Source organism: Drosophila takahashii, chromosome X (genome assembly GCF_030179915.1).
Source record: "Drosophila takahashii strain IR98-3 E-12201 chromosome X, DtakHiC1v2, whole genome shotgun sequence".
Lineage (NCBI taxonomy): Eukaryota > Metazoa > Arthropoda > Insecta > Diptera > Drosophilidae > Drosophila > Drosophila takahashii.
In genome coordinates, this window is record NC_091683.1 from 17,273,367 (window position 1) to 17,299,369 (window position 26,003).

A 26,003-nucleotide genomic window follows, 5' to 3' on the forward strand; every position below is an offset into this window, starting at 1 on the left:
TTAAAATTAATAAAAGATGCTTTAAAAAAGCGTATTAAAAGTACCCTTTCTATCAGTGTACGAAAATGCATTTCCCACAATAAAAAATTCCTCTTTTAAGAATAATAAATATATAAATTCCCGACCAACTTGTCTTGCAGTCGCGCCTGCACCACTTGGAAACGGATCCCTCCTACCCACACCACCACCACCACCACCACCATCACCATCAGCACCACCACAACCCGCAGTCGCAGCTGCCGGGCCACTTGGGCCACGTCTCACTGCCGCTGGTGGCCACCTCGGTTGCCGGCTCCTCCTCCTCGGCGGCTGCCGCTGCCGCTGTGGCCGCTGCCACCGCAGCTGCCGCCCACTCGCAGGTGAATTCGGGCGGCGCCGGAAGCGGAAGCGGGGCGACCGGAAGCGGCGTCTCCGGCGGATCGGCCGGCGGTTCCTCCTCCACGGGAGGCGGCGGAGGTGGCGGCGGCGGCATCAGTTCACTCAGCTCGCTAACCTCGCTGATCAACGCCGAGCGCATTCCGAACGAGCAGTTCCTGGGACTTAATCCCCAGGAGGCCTCCATTCTCAACTTCTTGCGCGTCGATGCCGCCGAGCGACAGCGGGACAAGCGGTGAGTTTACATCTGGTCTATATTGAAAAGGAATTTAAAACCGCACTGCGTAGAGTGATTTTACTAAATATTACAGATTTGGGACCTTTGCACTATAGTAAGAATAGTTTTATATATTAGTAGATTATAAATTAAAAATTTTGAGGAAAAGGAGTTCTAGATCTAGTAATTTTTTTAAAAAATTCATTCGTGCTATCAAGGAAAAGTTAACTATACTTATTTTTATACATATCTGTAAAATACTCAATTAAAATGTAAAAAATATTATTATTTTTATTTTATTTATTTTTTTATTTAATATAAATAATATTTTATTAAACTTAAACGTATTAACTTAAATTATGACCTATTGTTACAATAAATAATGATAAATTCTGTACTCCTTTTCCATTCACTATACTTTTGTATACATCTGTAAAATACCTAAATAAAATTTTAAAAATATTCAAATGTTAAATAATACTTGAATACAATTTTTAATAATATTCCTATAATAAATAGTGACTAATTCTGTAAACCTCTTCCATTTCAGGCCTGCCACCTCGCGATTCGCGTGCCCCTTCTGCGGCAAGTGCGTCCGCTCCAAGGAGAACCTGAAGCTGCACGTGCGCAAGCACACCGGGGAGCGGCCATTCGTGTGCCTCTTCTGCGGCAGGGCCTTTGGGGGCAAGTCTGACCTGACGCGCCACCTGAGGATCCACACCGGGGAGCGGCCGTACCACTGCGAGTCCTGCGGCAAGTGCTTCGCGCGGGCGGACTACCTGTCGAAGCACCTGACCACCCACATCCACAATGCGCCGCGCTGAGATGAGGCGCGTAGGAGACGGCTCCTACGCAGATAAGGAACCAGCTCCAGGATCAGCCACACCACACACTCATACACATACACACTGAATACAGGATATAACGAAGGCCTATGTATAAATTATTACCTATTATTACCAGAAGCTCTGCGTGATTAGATCGATGTAAACACACACTTTTGTCGCAAGAGTTAGGAGCTTTTTGTGTTTTTTTTTTTTTTTTTGGTGCAAGCTAGTGAAAAACAAAATTACGGGCAACTAATTAGCACGGGTATTAAAGTGTTTAAGATTCTGAATATACACCTATCTCTCTAAATATATAAATACGTGTGAGTAAGGATTACGATTTGCGATCTACGATTATAATTATTCGTACATCGTAGTAGCACAAGATTACGTTGCTGAATCAGAGGAGGAACGAAATGCGATTTGCGATTTGGTTCTGTAAGACAACTTATTTTATATTTGTAACACGTGAAACGAAGCGAAGCGAAACGAAACAGCCACAAACAAATAGCAACAAACAAAATAGTCTGTATTTTCTACCGAAACAAAACAAAGGAGGTGTGGTACCTCAGATCTGCCGTTGATATACACAATAGATAAAATATATTTAATTTTACACCGATCTATAGAAGCTAAACTAGCAACAATTTGTACAAACAAACAAACAAACAAATAAGCGAGAGGAAACTAACTTTGCAAGAATCAATGCAATAACTGAGAAAACTCTGTTACCTACCACAGAAAACAATAAGCTAATTGGGATTTTAGTTAATTGTAGTGCAGCTGTAGCAACTGTACTAAAACTAAGCCAACCACTAAATGCAAAACAATGTTTCAACGACGCAAGCATTATTTATTCTTCGGTTGACCGATACATATATGTTCATGAGGGAGTCGAAGTTGGTTTATAGGATTATTGTAGCGCTAGGAGATACGAATGGGATCTACCACCGTCAATAGTTTAATTTATATACAAAGCAAAGCAAAGCAAGGCAAAAGAAACATAAAACTAAAAATCAAACATAGCAACAATTAACAATTACCAATAGCAATTACAATTAAAACTGCAACTGCAACTACAACAACACAAAACTAACTGTGATCACAACAAGAAAACAACATTGAAGTTTTAACTAACCTACAAACTACAAACAAGCTGAACAGGCAAGAATAGTTTATAGCGATGGCAACCATGGCAAGCAATAGAGAAATTGGACGGTGATGGCAACCCTGCTGCCGCACCGTTCGTCCGCTGGAAACGAAATGTGCAATTAAACAATAAAAACAATAAAATAGGGAAAGCCCATAGGTCAAATATGATTTCTCAACCGATATTTGCTTCATTTAACTTAGTTCAACACACACACAAAAACACACAGATAAAAATGGAAAACAACCTTGAACCAAGAACATCGAATTAAACTGTAAATGAAAATCCAAAAACCCAAATACCCAAAAACCGAAAGGAGAAAAATTCAAATCGCGTAGAAGGGGATTAGAATGAATAGTTTTTTTGTATTAACTAAATGTCTAACGCACTAAGGAGAATAATTGCCGTACCAAAAATGTGGAAAGTAAAACAAAAAACAAAAAATGAGAACAAATCAAAGTAAAGTGGTAGAAGTAAAGTAAATGAAAACTTTCACTGTGCCAAAAAGTTTCAAGTACCTCATAATTTAACTAAATATTAAAGAGAAGCAACTAACCACACCGAAAACAGCCCACAAAATCCACGAGCAGTCCACACACACACGATCCACGATCCACAAGCCCCAAAAAAACATATATATCCCGTAACGAAATGAGTCTAGACAGTAATTGTCAAACCGTATATTACATAGAAGCTGAAAGCTGAAAGCGAAGCGTTAACTAATCCTAATTCACCAACCGGAGAGGGCTAGAGAATAGTTAGTTAGATAGAGATAGAGCTACCGATAGAGATAGAGACGGAGATAGTGACAGAGAGAGAGATGGCGAGAAAGGAAGGGAAAGAAAAGGAGTCAGCGCATAAGGGAGATCTACCTACCATCCACCGGGGATCCACATATCATACGATATACAAAGAGATCCCCGACTTTCGGTTATTTTTTGTAATTTATTTATTCTCCAGCAACACAGTTCTGCCTAACTTTTTTCTCTCCAAACTTAAGTGTTCAACTTTAGCGAATATATATTTTGCCTGCAAATGTATGCCTATGTTATGTGATAGTTTAACTAATTAACTGCACCCCTGAGTTATTTTGCCCAACTATATTCTATATTACGTTAGTTGTAAAGAAAAGACAAGAAATCATTTTATTTTCTCGATACGTTAGTTTTTCATTTTCGATTGTGTCAGTATGTGAACCGTCAAAGATCAGGGCCTCTAGCAAATGTTATAGTTTTAGTTCATTATTATTATTATTAATCTGATGTGAATTTTTGAGTGGAACTAATTATAGATTTTAAACTTCTTTCGGTTCTCGATTTCTCTGTTCTTTAATTACTATTTATTTCCTAACAACATGCAACTGCAACAACAAACAAAATCAACACTGCCTTTTGTAAACACACAAAAACCAGGAAGTATAATGCAAAATTTGTAATCGTACTATTTTAAGTTACTCTTTTTTTACCATACCTATTTTACCTAATTTTTGTATGTAAACATCACAAATGCCGAAATCTTTTTCAAACAAAACTCTGTTTAATTCTTATTTTTATTTTAATTATTATTTTTTTCAAGCTCTAAATTAAGTTTTTAAGCACAACAACAACAATTAGCTGTGAGCTGTGTATGTGAATTAATTATTTGTGTAATTATTATTACAGTTATGACACTCTTAATTATTATCAATTTTTTGGAAACACTTATTATTTTGGAATTATTATTTGATAGTATTTATTAATAAAGTTTTTTGCAATGAACACTCTTTGTTTGACCATCTTGGGCACATCCGTCGATACGAAACCATCCGTCGATTTTCACCCCTCTGTTAATGGTTAACCCATTATATTTTGTGTTTATAGTTGAAAATGCGCCTTAAAAGAATTTTAGGAAACTAAGGTAAGAAGAGTGGAGAAGCAAAACAAAATGATACTCCATTTCGGTAAGATGCAAAACACAAAGAAAAAAAATGTAATTTAGGAACCCAAAAAGGAAAGCAATATTAACAAAATTAAAGAAAAACATAAAATTAAAGTAATTTTTTCTTAGGTGTGTGTGCAAAGTAAATGTTGATAAAAAGAAAAACAAAATTTAAAAACGAAAAACGAAAAAAAACTATAAGATACAAAATAATCACCATCAAAATTAAGGCGAAATTTAATTGAATAGAGAGTATTGGAATTTTTTTGTGAGCGTGCTAAGCAGAGAGGAGCAAAATTGATTTTAAGCCAAAAATTGGAGGGATTCAAGACTCTTATTTCGTATATACATACATATACCATATATTACAAATTTACCACGTAGGCAGTTTTTTTAAGGCATTGACAACATGCAGGAAAATACGTGTAACAGAAAATTACATTACAAAATTCAACAACGAAAACTTTTGGCATTAACAATTAATGCATTTTTAAATACAATATTTATTGATATACCTAGACTTAAAGCCCAGCAGCAACAACCAGGCAGAAGAGGAAGAGGAAGTAAAATCCAAATAAGACGGAAACGGAAATGAAAAAGGGAAAAAAGAAGGAGAAAGAGAAAGGAATCCAAATATTATACATAGAATATATCTATATACAGATACATAAATGTACACGTGGTTTTCGGTGTCTATTACTTATATAAATAGATATATATACATTATATACATACATTATATTATACACATGACGTGCATATTTTGAAACAAAGAAAAAACAAGAAAACAAAAACCCACAAAAGCCCAAAAAAAGTAAATATAAATGTTGTTCATTTGACTAATACGCGAAAGCAACTCAACCAAACAAAAACTATATATACTAGCATATATAAAAACTAATGGTATTCCACTCCCACACGTACACTCACCACCAGGGGCACCCGAATCGGGGGCAGTTATAGATCTTGGGTTTACCCCCACCAAAACTCACCATTTTTGAATCTTTAATTTACTATATTATTTCGATCCTTAAATTGTATGATATTTATCTTGCCGAAATTAGCATAATTAATCAGAAAAGGTCCTTCTATTTCAAGCTTTATCATTATCAGTCACTTGATCTTGGGTGCCCCCAAATCATTTAGCAAATACATGAAAGTTTTAATGTAATAATACAATTTAACAAAATAAAACTACGATTTCATGAAATTAAGACAATTTCGAGGTTTCACTTGCAAAAAAAGAAAGGCATAACCATATAACAATGTTCTATATTGTAGTCAAAATCATTTTAATCCGTTTTGGTTTTGGTTAAACTAATAAAAGAGAATTGGGTTCTGATGAAAAACCATTTTAACTTTTCGAAAACCAATTAAATTGTTAACAGCAACTAACTCATGTATGTAAATACATTAAATGGATACCATCTCGAAAACAAAACCAACAAAATATACAAAAATCAAAAACGAATGCAAAACCAAAAACAAAAACAAAAGAAGCATAATAAACATAAAATGTAGTACATGCAATATATTTTTCGGTGTTAGGCGTCTTTTTGAGATTTTTACAGAATACCAAATACCAAACAAAAGTCCCTCAAATAAAATCTATAAAGTATAATATTTCATTGTTGATGTTGTGAGCAAACTAAAGTAAAACTAAACTAAAGCAAACTAAAGTAAATTGTATTTATTTCTCCTACTCTCTCAACAGTCTCTCTCACCTAAGCTCTAATCTTTAGCTGTCGTGTCTCTTTAAATATTTATAGGGGTTTACATAGGTCTTAGGAGACGCGGAAACGGAGGAAAATGTTTCAAACATTTTTTTTTATATACATAAACAAGAGATTTGGTGTCTACAAATTATACGAAACTTAAGGAAACATTTTTAGATCAAATTCGAGTGGTTAAACGAAAAAAAGAAAGGATGAGAGCGGCGGAGAAAAGAGAAAAGTTGGTGTGGCATGTCGGAAATGGGAGGAAATACTTAGCAATAATTCTGAAATGACCTCAATCAAATATTTTTTAAATTTTATATATTTTAGTCGTGCAAAAAGGAAACCTAAATGTGTAAATAGAACTTTAAATACATACAAAATCGAAATAGCAAAATAACAAATAACAAAATGTAAAACAAAAACCAAAAAAAACACATAAAAAATGTCTCTCGAACGAACGAAGAAAGAATGTGATATTTTTCTAAGGTGTACTACAAAACAAAATGAAGAAAACAAATAAGAAAACAAAAATCAAAGATGCAAAATTCGAAAAAAAATATTTAACACTTTTACTGAGAACCAGAAATAGAGCAAGCCCACATAAAATAGAACAAATTGCAATAGAGACTGATTTTTGACATCATCTCATCGACATCACCACCAATAATAAGAATACGAATAATGTCATTGGATCAGAGAGTGCGGGAAGCCCAAAGAACTTTCGCTGCAGTTGCATTTTTTAATAGAAAATACTGGAAAAATGGGAGGGTACGATTCGGGGCCTGTTTGAGTGTGATTTGTGGTCTTGTTCAATTTTAAATCTGGAAATAATTTGAAATCGCCCCGAAAAGGTTGCCAAAAGTATGCAAAACCAAAGTAAAATATTTCAAAGCATACTTTTAGGCGCCTCTTTGAGTTTGGGGCTTTCAAATCGCCCCTCTGCAGGTCTCGAATCGAATCGGTAAATTATTTCCCGAATTGGGGTCCCTGATTTAGTTTTCCGGTTATAGCCTCTTTTGAGTTATTCGATTGCACAGTGGGCGTGAGGGGAACGGGGAGAGTAAGAGACAACATGGGTGTGAAATGGTATGGAATTAATGGAACCAAGGTTAAGGTTTACAGATGGGACTTACAAGCAATGTTAGTTTAGGCGTGGCAAGGGGGGAGGGGCGAAGGGTTGAGTGCATTCGCACAGAGTTGTAATTATTTTTGTGATAAAATCCGAAGCGCAATTTTTTTCTCCAACTGTATTGGTAGGTTAGAGGTCTGTACATAGGCGGGGGCTGAGAGGGATCGATTGGCTGGGAGGGGAGTGGGGAGTGAGGTGAGAGTATGTTATGAAGGTGCTACGAACAAAGACGTAATTGAAAATGTGATACAGTTTTTTCCTTAACCTATTTATTGAGCGGTACGCAGAGCAGGGGACAAGAACGGAAGCGGAAACGGGAATGGAAACGAAAGCGGAAACGGAAACAGAAGAGGAAGCGGGGGCGGAAGGAGCTTAGCAATATGCTTTACAAGCAAACAGATTTTTATTCAGCATTCTAATCGTTTAAATGTTTAAATGGGAAATACGAACAGAAAGTTTAGCGAGTTTTTCTTTCGGTTCTTTTTTCAACCTTCCTTCGTTGACACAGGAAAATGAGACACCACATAAAAACAAAAAATAACCGCAACCACAACAAAAACACAGCAGAAAAAAAGGCCAGAGATGAATGGGGAAATTGTAAAAAATTTACACTTTAGGAAAATCTCTAAATTTTAAGCTTTCGGTGTTTTTAAACCAAAAATAAAAGTAAAAAAAAACCAAAAAAAATCAATAAACAATGGCAAAACGTAAAAATTAAACAAGAGAAAAAAAATTAGCGAAAACACACGAACAAATTTATATATATATATTTCGATATTTAAAACTTCATTCGGAAAGAAAAGCAAACAGTAAAAAATTTTGAGCAAACTCTCGGTGTTTTAAAATTAAGCGCATGCAAAACCACATTACACTTAACAATTAACTAAACCCAGAGTAAAGAAAATAATAATTTAAGCAAACAGACGTAAACCAAAAACAAAAACCTCTTTCACTTTCGTGTCTTTGACTTAAAACCAAAAACTAAAGCGACAAAATAAGCAGAAAAAAACGAAAAACAAAAAATATTAAGCATATTTTTAAAATGTAATTTAGCACAAAAACCAAGAGAAACAAAAAACGAAAAACACAAAACCAAAAACAAAGCGAAATCGCAAAAAAAGAAAACACAATTTTTAAACTACCAACGTATTGATGTGTATTTGATAAACAAAATCGAAATTGTAATGAAATGAACAGGACAGAATTGAAATGGAACTAATCAAGTTAAGCGAGCCACTTGTTTTCACATCTCTCAGATATTTCGAATCCTTCGTTTTTCGGTTCGGTTTCAAATTCGAATCTTGCGTTGAGAACGATAGAGAAACTTTTACAAAACTACGAAATGCAATGCCTGCCAAAGAATTAATGTTTTTAATGCGAAATGCAAAGGAAAACTAAGACGAAACGACAAACAAATATTACTTATATGCAACCAAACAACAACAAACAAAAGTTCAATAAAGCCGTTCCAATAAAAAGAAACCAAATGAAAACTGAAACCAAAAACAAGCAACTAAAATCAAACTTGTTCGGAGATCTTTTGCGTTTCCTTATACAAGACATTTACGACGACTAAAAACTAGATCCAAAAAAAAAACGAAGAACTACTGAAACACGAACTTTTTTTTGCAACTAACTTGAGGAATGCAAAAATTAAATGAGGGAAAATAACTATATGTCGTGTACAAGTAAATTATTTGTATTCAACTAATAAAGTGAAATGTTTATTGGTTTATTTTTAAAAACAAAACACCACCATTTTTATGCATTAAATTATAAAAAGAAACAACAAGCAAATAAAATAAATTACAAAAAATTCTACGAGTTCGGCCTTTTTAATCTTGGGGATACAGGTTGTAAGCTGTTCAAAACAGTATTTACAATTTTATTTGAAAAAGTATGTAACAGGAAGAAGGAAGCGTTTCGAACCCTATAAAGTATATATATTCTTGATCAGGGTCACTAGCCGAGTCGATATAGCCATGTCCGTCTGACCGTCTATCCGTCCGTGTGTCCGTCCGTATGAACGCTGAGATCTGGGAAACTACAAAAGCTAGAAGGTTGAGATTTTCCACACATATTCGTGGGCATCCTACGCCGCACAGGTTTATTTCAGCCAAGCGCCACGCCCCCTCTAACGCCCACAATCACCAACTAACAATTTTAAACTGTAGCAGTTTCTCTTATTAATTGTTGTTACTTGTTATTTTTACCATTTCAAATTTGAGAAATAATTTCAAGTTAAGAGGGCCGTTTTAGATAAAAGCACTTGGAGCTTTTTAAACGAAAAGCTTTTCCCAGCATTTTAATATGGTTTCGGCGATGTTTTGGCGCACTGCCTGCGGTCACACTGCGCGCTGGCATAAAACTTCAGTCGCAAAAAAAATTCGCACCGACCACAAGCTTTTCGCCAACGTTTTTCCCCCGTTTTCAATCGCACACGAAATAGCAGTATTATTGTTGTTACCCCCGTTTGTTGTGGTTGTTGCTTGCATTTTTTTACTGTGTGTTTTACAATCCGAGTGTTAAGAACCCAAAAAAAAAAAGACTAGAAAACCAGAACGATAGCGATAGAGAGTTCCAGAGAGAGAGTAGAAACTCTTGAAGTGACAGCGCGTTTTGCCCTTTGAGTTGAGTTGCCGGGATTCCGCTTCCGATTCCATAGATCCATACACCCATCATCCATCCCGAAGGTTCCGAAAGACGTTTTTCGAATTTTCGAGCAGGCGGAGCAGGCAGGTCCCACAGCCAAAGGACAACCCGGAACTCCAAGGAGCCCGGAGAAGCCGCCGGGAAATGCAGAGCTACGCGGATGCACTGAGTGCCAAGGGCTATCAGAGCTTCGGGTTCGACACCGACATGGAGATGGACATGGACATGGGCTGCACGATGCGGCGCATCGAAAAGCGCAAAGGCGGTGAGTGTGTCACTGTGGGCGTGGGCGTGGGTGTGGATGTGGGCGTGGGCGGGGCAGAGGCGTGGGTGCGTGAGAGGTCAGGGACGTGGGTGAAAAAATTCCCAAGGGGCTTTGCTCAAATTCTCTAAAAAAATAAAATTATATCCTTTTAGTTTTATTTAGAACTTTCTTATACAAATGATATATCGATTTTATAATTTGTATTCCACTTAAATAGGAAATTTCCAAATGCTTACCCAATATTGTATCTATCATTCAACGTGAATTTTTAAATTATTTGCATTTCAATCGTACGTTTTGAACTTTCTGCTGTTTAATTTTTGTAAAATTTGATTGCATATTGTGCAAAGGTAAACAAATTGATTACCAATTAAAGAAAACAAAATTGAATTCTTTTTTGCACATAAATGATTGGCTAATCCAGTGGCGTGGTTAAAGGGGGATAAAAAACCTAATTAATTATATAATATAATAATAATTTTAAAGTAGATTCTTCAACTTTCTATGACTTTAATCCTTAAATTTTGAATTAAAGGAGAGGTAAACCTAAAAATATCTTTTAATACCTACTTTTTAATTACTTTCCATTTATTCTGTAAACAAAAACACGAATGTCTATTGAAAAAAAGCCTAAAAAACGGGTTATAGACACTAAACCCCCTCCGGAGGTGGGGGTTTTGAATCGCCCCCCTGCGGCGCGCCCCTGTGTGCGTGTTTGGGTGAAATATGTACCGATGTGTGGGTATGTGGGATGCATTGACTTTTGCGCCTTCGTTCACTTCGTTTACTGGTCATCGCCGTTAAATATTTCCACTTCCACGTCGAAAGAAGCACATATACTCGCAGAGTGCATGTGTGTGAGTGCAAGTAATGACGTGCAATTATTATAATCAGTCGGCGAGAAAGAGAAAGAGGCGTGCTAGTAACTGTGCATAAATTATCTGGCTAAAGTACACTAGTTCCCCAGTTGACGGCGATGTTAATGGTAATTGTAATGTTAATGGTAATAACGATGGTGAAGCTGCAGATGAGATGATGATGATGGAGGTTCCTTTGATGACGACTTCTGTCCTTCAATTATCTTCGCTCTCCTTTACACTTTCCAACACAATTACATGGAAAGCTGGGCTGTGTATGTATGGTATATGTGTAGTGGTCCTCGGATGACGTCATTCTTGTTTCGATTTTCCTTTTTGGCCCACATGTTCCAGCCAAGAAAAGATGGTAATAAATCTTATTAAGTGGCTAGAACCACTGGATTTCATTTATTTGTACAAATAATAATCCCATTTATTACATATTTTGATTAATGATTAATGTAGCTCGGTATTTCATTATCATCTTTAAGATATAACTCAATTAATGGAATGGTGGTCTAGAAAATGAAAACATTTATTTGGATCATAATACGCTATGATATAATATGTATTTCATTTCTGTGTAATTTTACCTGATTTATCTCATATTGTCGTGACTGACCTCAAGTTTTTCCCAGTTTAATTGTTCCCATTTGTTTTTTGTATTTTATATTTGCCTTTTTCATTATTTTTATGCTTTGTGGGCACTGTTTTCGCTTCTTTATTTCGCATTTTTTCGTTCTTGTTGATGCAGCAAACAAACGCAATGGGAAAAACCAACGGCAAATACGAAGCCATTTAGGAAATTGGTTAAACATGAGGCGAGCCCATGCGAACCCATGCGAAGGCAGAGAGACACATTTATATTTATGGGCCGTACTGTATGTGGGCCAATTAGCCGCTGCTGTTTGCCCTGAGTCATCGCCAGAAGGTTCTTGGCTCTGAATTCTGGGTTCCGAAAGAAGGTGGGTGTTTGGGTGGCACTTTTGGATGATGGCTCTCTAAGAGCCCCAAAGACCCCGAAACCCAACTCCATATTAATTGTGCAGTCCAAGCACCTTTAATCTAATCTAGTGCATGGCAGGGTAAATTTACTGTTTGCCCAGCTGAATTTATGGATGCCTCAAACACCACGTGGCTATTCGGTGTACGAAGAATAACATTATTTCACGTACCAAAAATGGACTGAATATTGGCAGAGTAAAAATAAAAAATAAACCTAATATTTTATTAAGGAATTTAATCAATTAAATTTAAATTTGATATATTAAGCCAAATTTATTTGTATAAAATATTATTACATTTTAAATTTTAATTTTTATTAAGGAATTTAAACAATTTATTTTTATAAAATGTTATTTATTTATTTTCGCCACTTTCATACTAATCTAATCTTTTATCAGCACTTTCGAAGCTCGATGCAAAATATTTAACAAATGGGTCAGTTTTCCGTTTACCCCTACCATGTCGAATCCCATTTAAATACAAGGTACAAATTTAAATATCAAAATTATAGACAGGCAATGTCGTACTAAAATGGTGTGTTCCTAGGAATCAGCTTTTGCCATAAACTCGATTGTCATAACAATAGGGAACTGAAATTTCCGTGTGCGCCGCAGCACTCCTCTTATCGGTCTATAAATACCATCCGTGAATAACAACATCCAAATTTGAGTGCGAACGTACACGTAGTGCATTATTCACAGTTCGTGGGAATCGTTTATTATCTATTATCTGGCCATCTATAGAGGGCCGCCATATCCCATCCAATACTTATATCATCATCCACTCAATTGGGGCAGTCGTTCGGTCGGTCGACATGTGTCGGCTGCTTATGAGAAATGTGTTGTGTTCAATCAACTGAAAGAGCCGAAAGACCCGATCCATCCACACATATGAACTACTCTATTGTCACATTAAATGCCAGATTAAATCAGAAAATAATTGATGTCGTTCGGTAAGTGCTGGCATGTGTTTGCAAATATTTGGGACATGTAAAATGTGTACTAATTATATCGATAGTATCATATATTGGTGCTATTTTATTTGCCGCCACTGTACCCACACAAGACAGCTGGCTTCTGTCCATCGTAGACATAGGTCAGGGTTTTCCTTTCCAATTAGAAACAAATAATAAAAAGGCGGGCGGCAGCAGAAAGAAAACAATAGAGCATTTCCCACACTTTTCCCCTTTTCCACCTTTGGATATTGTTTAAGCCCCTAAATGATTTATTTGTGTGGCGTCGTCGGTTCTCTTGGGTAATTTTATTCGCTCTTTTTGCCTTTTGCTCAGAACCCAAGCTCTTTTCCGACCAGCCAGCTTTTCTCTTCCTTTTTCCGACTGATAGTCATGCCAAATCAACTGTTTATGGCTTATTATTACACAAATATATGTGCATATGACATGGATTTTCCAAACGGAGCGGATAAGGAATTATGGGTGGAAAATCAGAGTCAGTTGAGTGCGCGAAGTCGAATCGAGCGGAAAGTGGAAAGTCGGGTATATAAGTCGTTCTTTGGCTTTTGCGATTACGCAAGTCACGGCGGAAAGTTGGCCATATTTTCATGTGAAAATCAATAGCGGATCTTGGCGGGCACTTTGCCCAGAAGAAAAGCACAAGAAAAGGCCAAACGCAGCAATTAATAAGTTCGCAATTCGGTCAATAAATACACTCAGAAAAAAAATCGCCCTAAATTTTAGAAAATCGCCATACTTTGAAAATCGCCTTGAAATTCAGAAAATATTTCTATTTTTCAGAAAAATTTTTCTAAATAATAAGAAAAACTTACCCTGATTAAATCAACTCCTCTTGTTATCCACTTTTAGAAAAATTTTCTGTTATTTAGAAATTTTTCTTTCAAACTAAGAAAAAATCGCCTTACATTTTAGGAAATTGGCCAATCGGTAGCCTAGGGGTCTAATGCGAGCGGATTATTTGTTTTCTACGCTTTTATTCGGAAGCGTGTGTTCGATCCCACGTCGAGGCGGACATTTTTTGCGTCTTTATTTTTTTTTTTTTGGCGCATTAAAATGTATACTTTAATACAAATAAGGATTTAGGTAAGCTAACACACACATAATGGATAAATAAGAGTATAAACCTAGAACCCAAGAGAACAGAATGAGAATGTTCTTTGTACAGCGTCTCTCGTGATGCTTCCCTGGCGCAGCTAGTAGAGTGTTTGACTGCAAACTGTGAGGTAAGGGGTTCGAATCCCGCGAGCGACCAAAATGTTTTTCTCCAGATAGTAAGTTATTTGATTTTTATGTTTATCATTAATAAATAATATAATAATTTCAGTTATTATTTCAGTTACAATTTAAGATTAAAAGTGTGTTTATGTACAAGCATCGTGACGTCATCCATGTGTTTAAATAGAGGAGATAAAAATAAGTTGAGAAACGGGAACCCCAACAACAACACCCCACACCGACAGAGGGGTGGAGTCGGCATAACTCCCGATTCCCCGATTTTTTTTCTTCTTCTTATTCAATTTTGCAAAAACTAACCCTAAATTTTAGAAATTTTTTTTTTAGATTTTAGAAATATTTTTTCTAAAAGGCAAGGCGAGCTGCCTTTGGCTTAAAAAGTATGGCGATTTTCTAAAATTCAGGGCGATTTTTTTTCTGAGTGTACAAAATACAAAACAAAGAGCCGTGCCAAAAATACAACGAAATAAAATGAGGCTTAAGCACAATCGAATAATAAATTGAGACGTACGGCAGATAAACAAACACATATGTATATTCCTGTCTTCGGTCTATAGGAATGCCCATCTTTCTATATATAGTATATATATAATATATTTGGTGTATGACTGTTTGCATATCTCGCACACTCGGCAAATAAGGCAAATGAACTGACAATGACTTGCAGCCATCGCAGAAAATGAACCAAAAATCGAGTTAGGACTGGGCCATATCGATATGAAGCTATCAAAACAAGCCATGGGTTTATTAACGACCCAGCGCTAACTCCAGTCCAATTTTAACTCCCATCTGGGGGCTATTGATAAGCTCCCGACCACCGACCACCCGACCATTTGCTAAGTGCCCCCGACAGGGTGCTAAATAAAAATCGAGACGAGCCCTCCTAATAGAGGAAAGTTACCAGACTGGGGTTATAAATGGAAACAGGGAACTCAAGTGGCACATCAAGAAGTCTTCTTTATCAGCTGAACATCACCCAAACTGGTCATTTATTCACCATCTTATCGCAGATAATATGAATCATATTGTTTGCCAGCTAATGATAATGTCACACTTGATACCTTAATAAAGGTCCGATCGATATGAAATTTGGTATGTGGCTTGGAAACTAATGAAACTAAAGGGTTGTGCCTTCAATTCAGAAATTTTGATCAATTACACATAAAAAATTGATTTTAAAACCTAGATATTATGAAAGTATATTTGTAATTAAAATAAATTTAAATTAAAATTTAAAGATCGCAATTATTTATAAAATCTTTCGAGTTTAAGAAGTTGGGGTTTATTTTTGGTTCCGTTTTAATGCTAATCTCTGCTGGCTTCCAGTGGGGTTCAAAGAGCTTTGATCTTGGCTAAATATACTATACTCAGTTTGTTTATCCAAAATATTGTTTATAATTAGCAAACATTGTGGGCTTTCCAAGCTTCTCGTTGTGGCATTGCGAGCACCGAAAGCTCCCTGCCGACTTTAACCGATATATAAACTTTGGATCCGCTGAGATCGGGAGAGGTGTGAATTCTACGGAGAGAGGGTGAAAGAGAGAGAAAGGCGGGGAAAAGAAAACAAAGGCGAAAAACAAGCGCGTAGAAGATGCGCGAATTGCGTCGGACGGAATTCAAACTAAATTAAGTGCAGCCGAGTGTCCGAATGAGTATATATCCCACCGATCCCAGCCGACAGTCGCCCAAAGACGTTGCCCAGAGCAAGAATCTCGAGAAGAGCGGCGCCACCTGTCACCGGGAGAATTACATAAAAAAAAAAATCACACACAAAATCCCCACAGGCCGGAAAGTCGGAAAATTCAGTCAGTTAAAACCGGAGAAAAACCATTCGGTTTATCAACAATCATCGGCAATAAGTATAGGCCATCATACATAGGATATAGAAATAGTTTACCCTTCAGGATCCCGAGATCCCGAGATGTCGTACCGCGGAATGCTGAGCACCTCGGATGGGGCGTCCGTGGAGATGCGTGTCCAGGAAGCCGACTCCTTCGACGGATCGATGATGTCGCACCCCAGTTCCAAGAAGGCCGGCGGCAAGGCCCTCAACGCCTCCACCTCCATGTCCATGCCCCAAAAGTCGAATCCCCAGAGGGCGACCCCCAATCGCTGTCCATGTAAGTGAAGGTGCAGCACCCACTGACCCGTGACCTTCAACATTGGGTGGAAAACCTATCCAACAAATGGGTCAAAAAATAGGCACTAATTTCAGATCAAAGGAAAACATATATAATATATAGTTAACTTTTTTACGGAATAGGTGGTAGTAAAATTACTTTCTAAACTAAAACTAAAAATAATATAAATATTTACATTTAAAATATATATTTTCTAATACTTATTACTAAGTTTTGAAAAAAAAAAAGAAATTGTTTTAGTATTTGTATGCATATTGCACTCTCTCACTCTCTCTCTCTTCTCTGCTGTAAAAAGAAAGCAATAGACAGTCACTCTCCCACGCAAACAGCCAAGCACTCTCACTAAAAAAAAAAGCTGCACTAAAAAAAATTACTGCTTTAGAGACATTTAATTAAACTTAACCTAAAATTGCAAACTATTAGCATTTCCATACTCGTTGATTTATAATGGTGGCTGATTCCCTTAAAAATAATACCCTTTTTTTATTGTTTAATTAATTTTTACTTTTGTTCAACACATAATTTCAGTGTAGCGTTAAACCTCTGCCGCTGCGCTGCCCATCAGTCGCAACATCTCTCAGTTCTTACTAACCCATATAGAGATATAGGAAAGTTGTTGTACTCTATAAAGTGGTCGTTCGAAAAGCAAAAGAGTTTTGTCAGCACTCCTTTACAATATGCTAATTATTAGTTTTTTAATGGTTCTTGAGGGTAAAAGAAAATACTTTAAAATACAAAACTCGGCCATTGATCACTTAAATAAATACAACTGGCCTGCTTAATAAAAATAAATCTGGTTTAATTGGTGTTCCTAATGTATAAATAATTAGTTTTTTAATTTGTACAATTAGGTTAATTTATTTGTCTTCCCTCAGAGATGAGTAATTACTATATTGCGGTGTTTGACCTTGAAGTGTATTCCAGCTTCGGATCGCTCCAATCAGTCGTTCCATCTTGTTTGTTGTTTGTTGAGTGCGTGTTTTGATTTTGCCAGTATTTTTTTGCTATCTCCACTGTCACTCCTGGCATGCCCCCTCTCCTCTTTTCTACACTGAGCAAAATGATTACATTTTTGAAAAAATAGCATTTTGATGAATTTTTCATAATGGGTTACATCAAGTTGTTCTTATATCTTAGAAGAATTAGAATTAAGGATTTATTTCTTCGATATTATTCCTACAAAAACAAATCATCAACAGGAACTAAAATTGTGTGGTTTCAACTTCTTTTTTCTCAGTGCTCCCCTGTTTTTTTTTTAACATTTTGTTGCTTGCCAATTGGTAATCGGCAATCAATTTTGTTTGCCTGTTTTTCTTGGGAGACGTTGCTATTTTTTTCCAAAGATGTTGCTCCTCTGCTGCTGTCGCAGTCGCTGCCTCTGCCTCTGCCGGCGTTGTTAGGTCTCGGCCTGGAATTCGCCGATCTTCAATGTTTTCCGATTTCATTGGGGCGACAACTCTCGACCAGGTTACTTCTCAACACCTTGGCCACCAACGATCCTCAGTTTTTCCGGTTTTCCCTCTGCATTCCACCGCCATGAACTTCAATCGCATGGATACCGCCCATCGGTTGCGCGTAGATGTCCGCCTTTATGGAGGACCGATGGGAAATCAGTTGAACGATACGGCCAATGCCGCAGTCACGCCCTCGTCAAACTCCTCAGAGGATCTCAGTAAGATCTGAAAATAGATATAGGGATAGTGCAGAGAAAACCCTTTTAGAGATATATTTCAAAGTAACAGGATTAATACACGAGGACTTATGAACATCTCTTAATTTTCAGGTGATCTCACCGATTCCCCAGTGGACGAGAAGGCCGAAGCCGATGTGGAGGTGACCAACGAGATCTCGGCTCCATATGAGGTGCCCCAATTTCCCATTGAACAGATCGAAAAGAAGCTGCAAATCCAGCGACATCTTAATGAAAAGTGAGTATGGAAAAAAGATGCTAATAGATCCTTGAAAATGATAGTTTACTTAAAGTGCCGATTTTTATTGTTTCTAAATTGTTTCGGATTTTTTCCTTATCAGCGAAATTGAAAATATATAACTACAAGCGTCGTTCCCTCGTGAAATTATAAAGTATTATAGCTCTCGATTTGTTTAATCAGTTATTCATGGGATCTTCAACCTGTCTTACCTAGTAAAATCAAAAGGTGTTTGAAACGATTAAATGATACAGTACGTTTCGAAAATATAAAAACTGTTAATATTGGCGAAAATTTAATTTTTTCAAAATCACTCAAAAAGTGGCATGGACTTATTGTTTAATTTGTTATCTGTTCAAAACAGTGTGTATTTTTGGTGTAGGTCCATTTTTGGCCAAGTTACAGAAAAAAAAACAAGGCTAGCGAATAAGGTGATCTCAAAATCTGTTTGTGACAAGTGAATGGAAAAGATAAAGATGTAAAAAAATGTTTGTTAAATATTTACAAAAAGAAAAAGGGAACCGTTTCTGAGATACCCCCTAGAAATCGCAAAATTAATCTAAAATAAAAGTAGAATTGGTTTAGAAAACACAGGCTTTAAATAGCTTGGCCCTGACTTTGATCACAGCTCTTTATTGCGCTGTTCCCATTGTTTAATTCGAGTAATCAGATCCGAACCTAAATCGGTTCTGACTTGTTTACTTTACAAGCGAACCAGACAAAAACACGGCGAGTTCATAGATCTCGTGATTGATCTCTTATCAGTCAGCCAGTGTTTTAGGGTCAGATGTTTTTCAAGGCCAAAATATTCGAATATTTCACAAATAAAAAAAATTATACAGCAAGGTAAAAAAATATTATAATATTTGTTTTGAAAATATACCATTAATATAGTGAGATATTTATTTGATCAGTTTTTAAATGATTTTCACAACTTTTTCGTCCCTGGTTTTTGTGTTTCTCCCCGGAGCATTCTGTATAGCCTCGTAATGAGGCAGCCGCAGAGTGTTGCAATTATCAGGCTCCCAGGTGGGTGGTGGGTGGTGGGCCAACCGGCTAATCCAAAGTGGGTTGATGTCTGGGCCAGAGTCCGGGTTTTGGTTTCGGTTTCGGGTTTTTGGCCCGGCGAAAGTGCGGACCGATGCAGAACACGTTTTGATTTTGAATGGAACTGCATTAGGCTTTCGCCCCTGCCCCTCCACACCTCCGCACCCTCTATGAGGTGGTGGGGCTTATGGCATAACGAACGGAACCACCTTTAAACCACCACCGCCACCTGCGCCAGCGAGGGAAGAAGAGCCGCTGCAGCCAACGGTTGAGTTCTGGCGCGGATGCCGTCACTTTCAGTACGCTCCGATCCAATAAACGGGCAGCTCAGCGGCGCGAAACGCGGCCCAAAGTTTGCCACCTGCGCCGCGACCTCCGCTGACATTGAGCCCTCGTTATAGGGTAGCCCACCCATCGAACCGCCGCCCACTGGCCCACTAAAGAACCACCATCGTTGTTGTTCGTGTCGCACGCCAGGCGTCGCTAAAAAAAACAAAAAAAAAATAAATAAAAAAGAGAAAGAAAAAGAAAAAGAAACCAAGAAGCGGCGTTGGAAAAACTTTCCAACTCGCACGGACACTTCAAGTTTTTGGCTAAAAACCCAAAGAATCCCGACAAGTTCTGCACGCCAATCGAAAAATAGAGGAAATAAAAGCGCAGGACGGGGAGGGGGTTTTTAAGTTCCCATAAATCTAAAGTCAAGAAATTGGCAACTGGCTTTATTTTAAGTGTTTCGAGAAAGTGGTTCATGAAAGTTTAAGAAAAGAAACGCTTTCATCTACACATTAGGAATTTTTTTTATAATTTATTGAATAATTTATGATTGCTTTTGGGTGGCTTAAATACTTCAGTACTACAAAATACCCAGCAATAACACCTTATCTCATAGAAAAAACTCTTTTCATTACTGGCACTTGTTTTTAGATTGGAGAATCCTCCAAGACACGCAATTGTTCAGTTTGTTTGGGGGTTGCAGGAGATATTCTGATGGCGTGCCGGGTTGCAAATTAGCGGCAATCGGTGGCTTCGCATTGCCATAAATCAACTGGTCAATCGATCATTATTATCGCTCCGTTTTATCCGCATTATCGAAGGGGCAACCCAGGGCGAAGTGCTCCATTCGGCGGTGGTCACTAGTGGGCGCAGGATGTCCTTTGCGGATGACAGCTATAGCTTTGGGCGCTGCTACGAGTATCAGCCGGAGGATTCCAAATGGTCAGCCCAATAGAGGATCTTGAATTATAATTCAAAGTGTTCTGTGACTAGAGTATACAATTCATTTATTAAAGTGTCTAGAATCTATAGGATTTACTAAAGGTTTTTTAGTAGTAATACAAAAATACCGATAATATGTTGTTGAAAAAAAATAAGTAAGATAAAGTTTATAATCTATTCAAAAATACAGCTCTAAAATGACCTCTGAGAGCATATATTCACTTTAAATTTGCCATCTAATCTAAAGAACTTTCGTGTTTTCCCCCCTTTTTCAGGCAGGCCACTGGATCCAGACCCGTGCCCCCAGCCGCCGTGCTGGCCACTCACCGGGAATCCTCCAGCAGCAACGAGGAGCGGGATTCCTTTGTTGACAAGGAGAGAATCGATGCGGACATCAACTTCCAGCGGGTCTCCATTTCGGGCGAGGACACCAGTGGCGTTCCGCTCGAGGATCTGGAGCGGGCCTCAACCCTGCTGATCGAAGCGCTGCGCCTGCGCAGCCACTACATGGCCATGTCCGATCAGTCGTTTCCCTCGACCACGGCGCGCTTCCTCAAGACGGTGAAGCTCAAGGATCGCATCAACAATCTGCCCGTCAAGGAGGTGTCGGGTGAGTAGTCCATTGATCCATTAGTTCCGGCCTCCCCGAATTCCCAGAAGAAGAGCTCAAAGTCAGTTTCTCTGGTCTGTCTTTGTGCAGTGGTAATATTCCATTTATAATATAGTGGGTCGATTTGTTTGACTGTTAGGTATTTATGTATTGTACACCAAAAAAGAAAAAACAAGTCGACTCAGTCCACCGTATGTTTGTAAATATGTATAGAAGAGCCATTTTGTACAGCTGATCCCCCATAGTAAGTGTTGTGATGCACCGATTCGTATATTGCAATAAATTCGCTTGCAAGTGAATACTGTATAATACAAGTTGATATTAGCGTGTGTTTTGTGTAAACTGTACGCAACGGCGTTGCCACCTCGTTCAAGTCCAGGAGTCAGCTTGTGTGTCCGTCTCTTTCTCGCCCACGCCTTAGCAGCTGACGCCTCGCTCGAGTCCCGTTCCGTTTCGTTTTCATGTCCTCCGTTTTTTATTTAGAGCCTTGAACGAGCTTCTACTCTCCATTCAAATGTTCTCCTATGTTACATACTATGCGTTTGAGCCTTTTTAACCCTTTTTTTGGTTGTTCCAATTTGATTTTGTATCGAATATTTATTTCTCTTCTCGTATTTTTCATTATTTCTTATAGACATCATTCGCAAAATGAGTGTAACGAGCATACAAGGTAATTCGTGTGCACACCCGTTCTCCCACCTGAACCTTTTTTTCCTATCCAACTTTCCTACCACGTTTGATTGAAATACAACAAGAACCACTCCTCCTCCTCCTTCCGTTCTGCCTGACATTTGATTTCCGTTTAGCACTGCTTCATCCTAACCTCAAAACTAGAGCTACAAACGCTGCTTTCAACGCAGACAGTGTTGCCAACTATCGATTATTTGTTTTTCAATGTTCCTCGATTCGTTAATAACCAAGCGTAATTCGTAAATAATGTTGGCTTCACTAACCTGCATTAAACACAAAGTTGGCCACACTAAACTATAGCTATCTCGCTCGCTACAAGAACTGCTTGGTACAACACATGTTGCAGCATCGACTTTTCCTTTGTGTCAACCACTCGCATGGGAGTTTTCCTTGGCCGTTGACTTTTGAATTTTCACAGCGGCTTGCATCTGTTACTTGTATTTGTTTGCTTTTAGTTAATTTCCTTGTTTGTGTGTTCTATATACTTTTGCTAACCAACAACAACAAAAACACGCCCTGAGCTGAAGTTGTAGACGCTTAGAAGTTGAGCTCTCGCCCTTTCTCACTCTATTTTTGGACCTTTTGAAAGGAAAAGCCTTGTGCAAAAGGAAAGGCTAAACTTTGATAACTGTTGTATAACAAGTATGCCATCAAAGTTTAGTAGCGCATTAGAGTGGAACTCCTATAAACATATTTAAAACTTGTTTAGATTTTAACTGAAATATCAGTTATTTAAATTAAATTTTAAAATATAGTAAGAATGTTTTTGGAGCTCCACTCTATGTCACTTTGTAAACACCAACACTTACAGAAAATAACACTCGCACAAAAACCTGAGTGTAGAGTGTAGTTTTTGCCACTAACTGTACCGATTACCATCGCTGTTCGATCGCCTCTGCAACTAAACAAAATTCTATTTTCAAAAACCAAACGAACAACTCACAACAAAACACCACACACTCGACTCCTTGAATTCGAATCGTTTTGAATCACTTCGAAATTGTTAAGGATCCGTAGATGTCCATTTGAAGCCATCGCAGATGAAGATAACCAATCCGTGGAACGTGGAGTTTCCCCCAGACGAGGATTTCCGAATCAAGCCCCTCAACGGGGTGTTTCACATTTACCAGAACGATGTGGGTATTGAGTTCTTATTAATATAGAAGAAATTATATATAAAACTTATGGTTTTACAGGACGAGAGCAGCGAGATAAAGTTCGAGTATCCGGATATGAGCCAATTCGTGAATGACATGCAGGTCATGTGCAATATGATTGCCGATGGGCCACTGTAAGTACAACCTACAGCATATTTCGAGGGAAAATCTCATGAATAATGGTTTTACCTTATAGAAAATCCTTCTGCTATCGACGCCTCTGCTATCTGTCGTCCAAGTACCAGATGCACGTACTGCTCAACGAACTCCGGGAGCTGGCCGCCCAGAAGGCGGTGCCGCATCGGGACTTCTACAACACCCGCAAGGTGGACACCCACATCCATGCCGCCTCCTGCATGAACCAGAAGCACCTGTTGCGCTTCATCAAGAAGACGCTGAAGAACAACGCCAACGAGGTGGTTACCCACACCAACGGCCAGGCAATGACATTGGCCCAGGTGTTCCAGTCGATGAACCTGACCACCTACGACCTGACCGTCGACATGCTGGACGTCCATGCGGATCGCAACACGTTCCACCGCTTCGACAAGTTCAACTCCAAGTACAATCCCATCGGGGAGTCGCGACTCAGGGAGGTGTTCTTAAAGACGGACAATTATCTGAACGGCAAATACTTTGCACAGATCATAAAGGTAGTGTAAACGATGCAGCAGCATTTTATGTTTTATATTATTTCCTGATGCATTGCTGTAAACGATGCAGCAGTTGGTGCATTTTGGTAATCGATGCTGTAAGCGATGCATCAGTTTGTTCATTTTGGTAATCGATGCTGTAAGCGATGCATCAGTTGATTCATTTTGGTAATCGATGCTGTAAACGATGCAGCAGCATTTTATGTTTTATATTAGTTCCTGATGCATTGCTGTAAACGATGCAGCAGTTGGTTCATTTTGGTAATCGATGCTGTAAGCGATGCATCAGTTTGTTCATTTTGGTAATGGATGCTGTAAGCGATGCATAGTATTTAAAATAGTATTTAAAACAATATATTAAATATCCTCCATTTTTGTTAACCCCTTCAGGAAGTGGCCTTCGATCTGGAGGAGTCCAAGTACCAGAACGCCGAGCTGCGTCTCTCCATCTACGGCAAATCGCCGGACGAGTGGTTCAAGCTGGCCAAGTGGGCCATCGACAACGATGTGTACAGCTCGAACATCCGCTGGCTGATCCAGATACCGCGCCTCTTCGACATCTTCAAGTCGAACAAGATGATGAAGTCATTCCAGGAGATCCTGAACAACATATTCCTGCCGCTCTTCGAGGCGACGGCCAGGCCCAGCCAGCATCCGGAGCTGCATCGCTTCCTGCAGTACGTGATCGGCTTCGATTCGGTGGACGACGAGTCCAAGCCGGAGAATCCGCTCTTCGATAACGATGTGCCTCGGCCGGAGGAGTGGACCTACGAGGAGAATCCGCCCTATGCGTACTATATCTACTACATGTACGCCAACATGACGGTGCTGAACAAGTTTAGACAGTGAGTATATCTCATATTCTGATATTATATAGCTCCCTTATCCTTATATCCTTTTTACAGATCCCGCAACATGAACACCTTTGTGCTGCGGCCCCATTGCGGCGAGGCTGGGCCCGTGCAGCATCTGGTGTGCGGCTTCCTGATGGCCGAGAACATCTCCCACGGCCTCCTGCTGCGCAAGGTGCCCGTGCTGCAGTACCTGTACTACCTGACCCAGATCGGAATCGCCATGTCGCCGCTGTCGAACAACTCGCTGTTCCTCAACTACCATCGCAACCCGCTGCCGGAGTACTTGGCCCGGGGCCTCATCATCTCGCTCTCGACGGACGACCCCTTGCAATTCCACTTCACCAAGGTGGGTTGACCTATAGTTTATCTTTAAGCATGCTGTAAACGATGCAGCAGCGCGTTTAGTTTGATTAACAGTGCTGTAAACGATGCAGCAGCATGTTAAGTTTGATTATCAGTGCTGTAAACGATGCAGCAGCGCGTTTAGTTTGATTAACAGTGCTGTAAACGATGCAGCAATACACCTAATTTAATTTTTTATATTATTTATTGTTGTATTGCTGTAAACGATGCTTTAGCATATTATTTTTAGTAATCCCTGCTGTAAACGATGCAGCAGCATGCTTTTTATTATGGTAAACGAGGCTGTAAACGATACATCAGCTTGTTTTCTTAGGGTTTTATAAATAAAATATTATTTATATATTATTTCTAACTACTATGCGACTTCTTTAGGAACCCCTTATGGAGGAGTACAGCATTGCAGCCCAGGTGTGGAAGCTCAGCTCCTGCGACATGTGCGAATTGGCCAGGAACAGTGTGATGATGAGTGGCTTCCCACACGCGGTGAGTTTTAGGCCCTTTGTTTTTAATCATTTGTAATTACTCAAACTTAAAACACAACTCGCCCACAGATCAAACAGCAGTGGCTGGGACCCGTTTACTACGAGGACGGCATCATGGGCAACGACATCACCCGCACCAATGTGCCCGAGATCCGGGTGGCCTATCGCTATGAGACCCTGCTGGACGAGCTCTCCAACATCTTCAAGGTGAACCAGACCTGCTCCCTGCCAGACCTGCACGCATCGTAGTCATCTGGACATCTGTGCTCCATCGCGTTGTTGTGGCTTCCTACGCAAACTTAATGCAAATTACGCAGATATATGTACGCTAGTTATATACATAATTTAAATGTTTCTGTACTAACCAAAATGTAAACGCGGCAGACCAAAACCTTTAAATATACAAAACTTGTACACGCAACGCTCGGTGTTTTTTGATATTTTTAATTCGATCATAAAGGAAATACAGCTAATTGGTTAAGAATTGGACTGTTAAAATAGAGCTTATTGGATCAAAAGCATTTTTAAAATATAAATTTAAAAAA

The 26,003-nt window shown here is 38.6% G+C and overlaps 2 protein-coding genes across 15 annotated transcripts in view; both read left to right on the forward strand.

The window, feature by feature from the left end:
• mamo (maternal gene required for meiosis) overlaps positions 1 to 5,614 on the forward strand; it is a 147,504-nt gene extending 141,890 nt beyond the window's left edge. For 6 of the 7 annotated variants that reach the window (XM_070218732.1, XM_070218731.1, XM_070218733.1 and 3 more), the window contains 2 exons: positions 141 to 610; positions 1,143 to 5,613. In XM_070218732.1, the coding sequence (XP_070074833.1) occupies positions 141 to 610; positions 1,143 to 1,416 (744 nt within the window). In that variant the 3' untranslated portion in view covers positions 1,417 to 5,613. Of the gene's footprint in view, positions 1 to 140; positions 611 to 1,142 lie in introns of all 7 variants that reach the window. The other variant, XM_070218736.1, reaches the window with a different exon arrangement.
• Positions 5,615 to 9,705: 4,091 nt separating this feature from the next.
• Positions 9,706 to 25,879, forward strand: AMPdeam (AMP deaminase). 8 transcript variants are annotated; one of them, XM_070218162.1, is made up of 11 exons: positions 9,706 to 10,250; positions 18,243 to 18,387; positions 20,925 to 21,259; positions 21,894 to 21,929; positions 22,958 to 23,085; positions 23,146 to 23,240; positions 23,303 to 23,759; positions 24,150 to 24,604; positions 24,665 to 24,959; positions 25,349 to 25,459; positions 25,528 to 25,879. In XM_070218162.1, the coding sequence occupies exons 1-11, from the start codon at positions 10,130 to 10,132 to the stop codon at positions 25,705 to 25,707; spliced, it is 2,358 nt and encodes a 785-aa protein (XP_070074263.1). In that variant the 5' UTR covers positions 9,706 to 10,129; the 3' UTR covers positions 25,708 to 25,879. The 8 variants fall into 8 exon arrangements, with proteins under 8 accessions (XP_070074263.1, XP_016993042.1, XP_070074262.1 ...); XM_070218161.1 differs by lacking the exon at positions 9,706 to 10,250 and adding an exon at positions 15,893 to 16,438; XM_017137546.3 differs by lacking the exon at positions 9,706 to 10,250 and adding an exon at positions 17,918 to 18,131.
• The last annotated feature ends 124 nt before the right edge of the window (positions 25,880 to 26,003 follow it).

Excerpts from the sequence above, each read along its gene's own strand:
- AMPdeam (XM_070218161.1), top strand. The coding sequence starts at position 16,240 with ATGTCGTACCGCGGAATGCTGAGCACCTCGGATGGGGCGTCCGTGGAG. Across the intron at positions 23,086-23,145 it reads TTCACATTTACCAGAACGAT|GACGAGAGCAGCGAGATAAA; the intron begins GTGGGTATTGAG and ends ATGGTTTTACAG. Across the intron at positions 23,760-24,149 it reads ACTTTGCACAGATCATAAAG|GAAGTGGCCTTCGATCTGGA; the intron begins GTAGTGTAAACG and ends TAACCCCTTCAG.